At 42.6% G+C, this 9,616-nt stretch overlaps 1 protein-coding gene across 1 annotated transcript; it reads left to right on the forward strand.

The window, feature by feature from the left end:
- Positions 1-432: 432 nt before the first annotated feature.
- Positions 433-7,228, forward strand: LOC118944722 (interferon alpha/beta receptor 2-like). The gene is made up of 5 exons (XM_090230604.1): positions 433-508; positions 4,683-4,806; positions 4,972-4,982; positions 6,753-6,844; positions 6,938-7,228. Exons 1-5 carry the CDS (start codon positions 433-435, stop codon positions 7,136-7,138), a joined length of 504 nt encoding a protein of 167 aa, XP_090086730.1. The 3' UTR covers positions 7,139-7,228.
- Positions 7,229-9,616: the final 2,388 nt, after the last annotated feature.

The following is a 9,616-nucleotide window of genomic DNA, read 5'->3' on the forward strand; positions in this document are numbered from 1 at the left end:
GTGTAGTAGGCCTGCCTATCCTAGGGTTTAGTAGGGAGCAGGCTCTCCTACCTGTCATGTAAACATCTTCCCAGCGTGAAATAGTTCCCAATCGTTATGCTTGTATTGTGATGTCATGTTGTACAATTTCTCACAGCGTGAAAATGTTCCAAATTTAATCATTGCACACGCATATCTTTGTGTGAATGGCTGAGCTTGTGCTGAAGGCATTTAATGGTGCCGTTGTCAGAGATATTACAACACTGTATATAGCCATAATAAGACATTTCAAACGTCTCTATTCCTTTGGAACTTTTGTGAGTTTACTGTTTATTGTTTAATTTACATTGATTTTAGAGAAAGGAGATAGGAATCCTATTGGGCAAGGAGTGGAGGAACGTACAGTATAACGGCCCACCCAGCAGACTGTCGACCAATCGCGTTCATGTTGTCATGCTGTGTCGAGCGGTTGCTAAAGTCAAACGCGTGACAGTGTACGAGTCGAGAAACGTGCCTATTTTCCTCAAAAGTACGTAATATCACGATCCCAAAGCTTTACAATATTACAGATATCAAAGTTAATTATCTCACATGTCGGAAAATATTTGTATTGGTGTTCTTTCCTGTTGACGAAATTCATGCAAATGTTGGGTTTTCGAGCTAGCGCTCAATTGACTCCCATTTCCTCATTGAAGGAGCGCTCTCCTTGTACCATAATCGCTCTGAATGAACCGCGTGGTCCATTGACGAAGCATTTGCAACGAACGCAATGGCAGTTATTCCAATGGAGTGTCCCATCTCATCAAAAGTATCTCTGCTGTTGCTAATGTCAGACTCCACCACTCTGTGAGGCACATCGATCTGCAGGTTGAACATAGTGAGATTGTAGACTCCTAAATTGATAGCTGTAAAATCCCCTAAACAAACTACACTAACTATCTACTTCACATGCTGATATTATTTCTGGTATTATTGTTTGTACCTAGCCAGCCAGGCCATAGAGAGAGCATTGCATTGTGGATTTTGTAGTCGACCTGAGCTTTAACGGATTTCCACAACGATTTTCACGTTGCTAGATTACCAACCATTTGTTGTTCTTTAACACGGTAAATTATAGAAATGGGTGGTTTTGGATTTTTACTTTAAGGACAATTTCACCAATCTGAAACGGTGGCAGCATCTCACACTATGCAATTCGATGTCTGCTTGCAATTGAAAGCACACTGCAAAACATGGCCTGATAGTTGCCTTCACACTGTGCGATTTCACAAGCTAATTCTTTACACTCGAGCCTCTCCCTTCTATCCTTCTCTGTGTACGATGGCTGTAAATACATTGAGAGACGATAAAGGCATTTCTCCTAACGTTGTTCACCCTGTTATGCTGTGAAAGCAAGGGAGCCTTGACAAGCTTTTTGAGACTTTCTTTTTTGTCAGGAGTTTTTAAAATGTATTAATGAAAGTCATATGGTGCCGACTAGTGGACATTTAGTGGTACTCTTCTGGCATAAATATCACAGTCTTCTTAAACTAGGCTGAAGTGGCTTCCCCTCCTTTATCTGCACTATGTGAAAATAACTGTTTATCTCTCCACCATATTGCTTAGACTTTTCTTGTATTTTCAGACCAGTTCAAATTTAAAAGAGAAGAGCCAATGTATTTGCCTGACTACCCAGACTCCTTGCTCCGGCCATATGCTACGCCACGCCCAAGGACGTTAGTTTCTTCTCCGCAATGAGTCTGGATCCGAGTACCTCCCCGACGATTTCTAGAATGCAAACACTTTCTAACCATTCTGATTGGTCCCAGAAACTGATGGATTGGACCAGAGTTAGAACACACGGTAAAGCGGCGTTTAGAAAATGTGTCATTGGTTTTTGATACTCTGATTGGTTAGAGATGATCCAATCGCTGATGACTTTGTTTAGTACAACACCCCTCGTTTTGATGTCACCACCAATGACTTAATTGATGTCCGTTTCAGACTGAATTATGTAGCGAATGACAGAACGGCGGAATAATTCAGTTAAAGTCGTCAGACAAACAATAATACTGATATGGACTATACTAAAACCAAATCACATTTTATTTGTCACATGCGCCGAATACAACAGGTATACAACCTTACTGTGAAATGCCCAAATGCAGTTCAATAAATGGAGTTAAGAAAATATTTACTTAGTAAACTAAAGTGAAGAGAGAGAGAGAGAAAAAAAAAAAAGTAACACAAGAAAATGACATACAATAATAGCAAGGCTATATACAAGGGGTACCGGTACCGAGTCAGTGTGCGGAGGTACAGGTTAGTTGAGGTCATTTGGAAAGTGACTATGCATAGATTATTAACAGCGGGTGGCAGCAGTGTAAAACGTTCTGATGGCCATGTGATTAATTGTTCTGTAGTCTTATGGCCTGGGGGTAGAAGCTGTTAAGGAGCCTTTTGGTCGTAGAATTGGCTCTCCGGTATCGCTTGCCGTGCGGTAGCAGAGAGAACAGTCTGACGTGGGTGACTGGAGTCTTCGACAATTTTTAGGGCCTTTTTCTGACACCGTCTATTATATAGGTCCTGGATGTCAGGAAGCTTGGCCCCAGTGATGTACTGGTCCGTACGCACTACCCTCTGTAGCGTATTACGGCCATACCAGGCGGGGATGCACCCGGTCAGGATGCTCTCGACAGTGCAGCTGTAGGACCTTTTGTGGATCTGTGGACCCATGCCAAATCTTTTCAGTCACCCGAGGGGGAAAAGGTGTTGTCTTGTCCTCTTCACAACTGTCTTGGTGGGTTTGGACCATTATAGTTTGTTGGTTATGTGGACACCAAGGAACTCAACTCTCAACCCGGTCAATTTCAGCCCCGTCGATGTTAATGGGTGCTTGTTCGGCCCTCCTTTTCCTACAGTCCACAATCAGCTCCTTTGTCTTGCTCACATTGAGGGACAGGTTGTTGTCCTGGCACCACACTTCTAGGTCTCTGACCTCCTCCCTATAGGCTGTCTCATCGTTGTCGGTGATCAGGCCTACCACTGTTGTCGTCATCAAACTTAATGATGGTGTTAGTCATGTTTGGCCACTCAGTCTTGGGTGAACAGGGAGCACAGGAGTGGACTAAGTACACACCCCTGAGGGGTCCTCGAGGATCAGCGTGGCAGATGTGTTGTTGCCTACCCTTAACACCTGGGGGCGGCCCGTCAGGAAGTCCAGGATCCAGTTGCAGAGGGAGGTGTTTAATCCCAGGGTCCTTAGCTTAGTGATGAGCTTCGTGGGCACTATGGTGTTGAACACTGAGCTCTAGTATTTGTATTTATTATGGATCCCCATTAGTTCCTGCCAAAACATCAGCTACTCTTCCTGGGGTCCAGCAAAATTAAGGCAATTTTATACAATTTTAAAAACATTACAATAGATTCACTGATTTCACAACACACTGTGTGCCCTCAGGCCTCTACTCCACCACTACCACATATCTACAGTACTAAATCCATGTGTATGAATAGTGAGTATGTTATCGTGTGCGTGTGTGTGTGTGTGTGTGTGTGTGTGTGTCTGTGCCAATGTTGGTGTTGCCTCACAGTCCCCGCTGTTCCATAAGGTGTTTTTTATTTGTTTTTTAAATCAAATTTTACTGCTTGCGTCAGAATAGAGTTCCATGTAGTCATGTCTCTATGTAGTACTGTGGAATAGAGTTCCATGTAGTCATGTCTCTATGTAGTACTGTGGAATAGAGTTCCATGTAGTCATGTCTCTATGTAGTACTGTGTGCCTCCCATAGTCTGTTCTGGACTTGGGGACTGTGAAGAGACCTCTCGTGGCATGTCTTGTGGGGTATGCATGGGTGTCAGAGCTGTGTGCCAGTAGTTTAGACAGGTGCATTCAACATGGCAATACCTCTCGATGAACAGTGTTCTCACATAGGTGTTCCTTTTGTCCAGGTGGGAAAGGGCAGTGTGATTTGAGATTTCATCATCTGTGGATCTGTTGGGGTGGTATGTGAATTGGAGTGGGTCTTGCGTTTCCTGGATAATGGTGTTGATGTAAGCCATGACCAGCCTTTGAAAGCACTTCTTGGCTACCGACGTGATTACTACGGGTCTGTAGCCAGTTAGGCAGGTTACCTTCACTTCCTTGGGCACAGGGACAATGGTGGTCTGCTTGAAACATGTAGGTATTACAGACTCGGTCAGGGAGAGGTTGAAAATGTCAGTCGGAAAAACTTGCCAGTTTTTTTTTTTTTTTTTTTTTTTGGGTGGTTGGTCATTCTTGATACACACAGGAAACTGTTGAGCGTGAAAAACTCAGCAGCATTGCAGTTCTTGATACACTCAAACCAGTGCACCTGGCACCTACTACCATACCCCATTGAAAGGCAATTAAATATTTTGTCTTGCCCATTCACCCTCTGAATGACACACGCAATCCATGTCTCAATTGTCTCAAGGCTTATAAATCCATCTCCATCTTAAATCCAAACGTCTCCTCCCCTTCATCTACACTGATTGAAGTGGATTTAACAAGTGACATCAATAAAGGATCATAGCTTTAATCTGGATTCACTTGGTCAGTGTGTATCATGGAAAGAGCAGCTTCTGTTACCTACCTTATCTTCATTCTTTGTATTCTCTGAAACATTTTCTTTATGTCTATCATTTTATATTTTTTTGTCTGCGTCTCCCTCCCTCTCTCTCTATATGTCGATATGTTTCAGTGGTGTGCCTGCCCCCAGTCTTTAGCAACATGTCCATTGTCTCCTTCAACCTTGAGCACACTCTGACCTGGCTGCCCTGTTCTGGGACTCCTGCCAACACCCACTTCACAGTTCAGAACCTCAGGTACGCTCTTACTCTTCAGTCCCATGCTTTCCTTTTCCGATCCTTCTAGTGTAGCTGCTGAGTTAAGTGCTTTCCTTTTCCGATCCTTCTCGTGTAGCTGCTGAGTAAGTGCTTTCCTTTTTCGATCCTTCTCGTGTAGCTGCTGAGTAAGTGCTTTCCTTTCAGCTGGTTACGTGGTAAAGGCAAAATACTGCACAATTGCAGTGATACAATCTAGGATAGTTTAGATTTGATCGTCCTTAGCTTTGTTTTCCCCTCTATACAGTGCCTTGCGAAAGTATTCGGCCCCCTTGAACTTTGCGACCTTTTGCCACATTTCAGGCTTAAAACATAAAGATATAAAACTGTATTTTTTTGTGAAGAATCAACAACAAGTGGGACACAATCATGAAGTGGAACGACATTTATTGGATATTTCAAACTTTTTTAACAAATCAAAAACTGAAAAATTGGGCGTGCAAAATTATTCAGCCCCTTTACTTTCAGTGCAGCAAACTCTCTCCAGAAGTTCAGTGAGGATCTCTGAATGATCCAATGTTGACCTAAATGACTAATGATGATAAATACAATCCACCTGTGTGTAATCAAGTCTCCGTATAAATGCACCTGCACTGTGATAGTCTCAGAGGTCCGTTAAAAGCGCAGAGAGCATCATGAAGAACAAGGAACACACCAGGCAGGTCCGAGATACTGTTGTGAAGAAGTTTAAAGCCGGATTTGGATACAAAAATATTTCCCAAGCTTTAAACATCCCAAGGAGCACTATGCAAGCGATAATATTGAAATGGAAGGAGTATCAGACCACTCCAAATCTACCAAGACCTGGCCGTCCCTCTAAACTTTCAGCTCAAACAAGGAGAAGACTGATCAGAGATGCAGCCAAGAGGCCCATGATCACTCTGGATGAACTGCAGAGATCTACAGCTGAGGTGGGAGACTCTGTCCATAGGACAACAATCAGTCGTATATTGCACAAATTTCTGGCCTTTATGGAAGAGTGGCAAGAAGAAAGCCATTTCTTAAAGATATCCATAAAAAGTGTTGTTTAAAGTTTGCCACAAGCCACCTGGGAGACAAACCAAACATGTGGAAGAAGGTGCTCTGGTCAGATGAAACCAAAATTGAACTTTTTGGCAACAATGCAAAACGTTATGTTTGGCGTGAAAGCAACACAGCTCATCACCCTGAACACACCATACCCACTGTCAAACATGGTGGTGGCAGCATCATGGTTTGGGCCTGCTTTTCTTCAGCAGGGACAGGGAAGATGGTTAAAATTGATGGGAAGATGGATGGAGCCAAATACAGGACCATTCTGGAAGAAAACCTGATGGAGTCTGCAAAAGACCTGAGACTGGGACGGAGATTTGTCTTCCAACAAGACAATGATCCAAAACATAAAGCAAAATCTACAATGGAATGGTTCAAAAATAAACATATCCAGGTGTTAGAATGGCCAAGTCAAAGTCCAGACCTGAATCCAATCGAGAATCTGTGGAAAGAACTGAAAACTGCTGTTCACAAATGCTCTCCATCCAACCTCACTGAGCCTGAGCTGTTTTGCAAGGAGGAATGGGAAAACATTTTAGTCTCTCGATGTGCAAAACTGATAGAGACATACCCCAAGCGACTTACAGCTGTAATCGCAGCAAAAGGTGGCGCTACAAAGTATTAACTTAAGGGGGCTGAATAATTTTGCACGCCCAATTTTTCAGTTTTTGATTTGTTAAAAAAGTTTGAAATATCCAATAAATGTCGTTCCACTTCATGATTGTGTCCCACTTGTTGTTGATTCTTCACAAAAAAATACAGTTTTATATCTTTATGTTTGAAGCCTGAAATGTGGCAAAAGGTCGCAAAGTTCAAGGGGGCCGAATACTTTCGCAAGGCACTGTATCTCACTCTCGGTTTCTCTATTTCTCTTTGTCTCTCGTTCCCTCCTCCAGGAAAAACTCATGTGAAGGATTGTGCCAGGTTGAAGACCAACCAGCCATATGACCTCTTTAACAAGTTCAAGGATTCCTTCTGTTACTGTCAGGCCCGTGTTCAGGCCTTCACCCTTAGCCAGAAGTCCAACTGAGTGAAACTTTAGTCTGCTCTTTTGGAAATGGAAAAATATTGTCCATTCTAGTGGTCCTCATTTCATCAATTTGTTGATAGAATTTACTTGTATAGAATCATTGTCTTCACTTCAACCCCTGACCTCCCTATTGCAGCAGTGTTGGGCCCTCTAGTGGTGTCTGTGTCAGGCTGTGGGAACTGCCTGCTCCTGCAGGTCACTCCCCCTACATCCAGGGGCCTACAGCGCTCTCTGAATGAGGCTGTAACGTAACGAAATGTGGAAAAGGTCAAGGGGTCTGAATACTTTCCGAATGGAATATACCTAGAAAAGAAAGCAAGTTCTGAGAATGTGGTCAAACCCACTCACATTCCCTTTGAATATAACCTGGGAATGTCTTTTAAAAAAAATTTTTTACTTCACCTGGCAAGTCAGTTAAGAACAAATTCTTATTTACAATGACGGCCTACCCCGCCCAAACCCGGACGACGCTGGGCCGGCTTAGGGTATTTAGATCACATCGATAAAAAGGACAGAATATCTTGCAGTTCACTGAACAGTGTCATGAAGTGTATGTTAAATAACTCGGGAGAGTGAGGAGAGGTGTGGCCATTCAACTCTTGTGAAATGCCACTTGGGTTAAATTCCCTACAAAAGGGATTGAACCCACATGGGAGGCATGCAGGCATTTTACTAACAATCATTAGATACACATTTCAAGTCAACATAATATAGTAATATTGTTTTACCCCAGTAGGTGCTGTAATACATGTGGAATGACTTTCTTTTGCAGTTGTTCGTACTGCAATGTTCAATCCGTTCGTGTTATTTATTTTAATCCAGGCATTGTACATGATAAACAGTGTCTTTGAAGTCAAAATGTTACCCTTTTTGGTAATGTACAAAGAAATACCATTCTTAAAATTCTCCAAATGAAGACATGACCATCGTTGGGGTGATGGTTAAGGGTTTAATAATGGACATTATAAACTGGGTGTTTCGAGCCCTGAATGCTAATTGGCCGAAAGCCATGGTAAATCAGACCGTATAACACGGGCATGACAAAACATTTATTTTTACTGCTCTAATTAAGTTGGTAACCAGTTTATAATAGCAATAAGAATCCTTGGGGGTTTGTGGTATATTGCCAATATACCACGGCTACGGCCTGTATCCAGGCTCTCCGCATTGCGTCGTGCAATAACAACAGCCCTTAGCCGTGGTATATTGACCATTTACCACAAACCCCCTCAGGCCTTATTGCTTAAATATACTACAGCATCTGCATTACATGTAGCCTTAATTTCAACTACCTCTCTTTGTAGCCGCTGGGCTTGGTAAGTTGCCCTCGTTCAACAGCCTCTCGTTCCACAGCCTCTCGTTCCACAGCCTAGGGTTTAGTGTAATATTTAGTCACAGTATTGTATGAAGTCACAGTATTGTCCTGGATTAACTGTCGGTGCCGGAGATGGCTGCTGTTTTACGGGCTACTAATCAATTGTGCTATTGAATTTAAAAAAAAATGTTATTTGTAAGTTATTTTGTATATAATGTTTCTGCCACCGTCTCTTATGACCGAAAAGAGCTTCTGGAAATCAGGACAGCGATTTCTCACCTCGTACTGGACAAGATTTTTTCTTTAACAAGTCGGACGCAAAATATTTACTTCAGACACACGAAAAGGCCCAAATCCACATCATTCTTATGAAGAAGATGTCTGGGAAGTAGGTTGGGGTCTTTGTAAGGATCCGACAGCAAGTGAGTAATCTTCCTCTATCATCAGTCCTATTCGCCAACATGCAATCATTGTGTAATAAAATGGATGAGCTCCGATCAAAACTATCCTACCAACGGGACACTAAACTGTAATATCTTATATTTCACAGAGTTGTGGCTGAACGACGACACGGATAACATACAGCAGGCTGGGTTTTCCGTGCATAGGCAAGATAGAACAGCTGTATCGGGTAAGACAAGGGCTGGCGGCCTGTGCCCATTTGTAAATAACAGCTGGTGCCTGAAATCTAATATTAAGGAAGTGGCCAAGCTTCCTGCCATCCAGGACCTCTATACCAGGCGGTGTCAGAGGAAGGCCCTAGAAATGGTCAAAGACTCCAGCCACCCTAGTCCATAGACTGTTCTCTCTGCTACCGCACGACAAGTGGTACCGGAGCTCCAAGTCTAGGTCCAAGAGGCTTCTAAACAGCTTCTACCCCCCCCCAGCCATAAGGCTCCTGAACAGCGAATCAAATGGCAACCCGGACTATTTGCATTGCCCCTCCCACCCTCTTTTTTTTACACTGCTGCTACTCTCTGTTTATTATCTATGCATAGTCACTTTAACTCTACCTACTTGTACATATTACCTCAATTACCTCAACTAACCGGTGCCCCCGCACATTGACCCTGTACTGGTACCCTCTGTATATAGCCTCGCTACTGTTATTTTACTGCTGCTCTTTAATTATTTTTGCAAGCATGCATGATAACAAATCAACATGCTATATTAATATATGAACCTGGTGAAATTCACAAAGTATTTTAACAACTGTTACATTCACCCCTCCTGAATTTCACCAACCTTGTAAAACTAAACAAAATAATCTACCAAGCATAAAATAAATTAAACTATTGTTGCAAACTAACTAGCTAGCTATATATCTAACTATCCTTCTATGTATTTACCAATATCTGATTATCCATTGATCTCATCCATGTCTTGACGACTGTTTCGCAAACTACGTACAAAAA

Source organism: Oncorhynchus mykiss, chromosome 3, assembly GCF_057628025.1.
Source record: "Oncorhynchus mykiss isolate SJ-2025 chromosome 3, ASM5762802v1, whole genome shotgun sequence".
Lineage (NCBI taxonomy): Eukaryota > Metazoa > Chordata > Actinopteri > Salmoniformes > Salmonidae > Oncorhynchus > Oncorhynchus mykiss.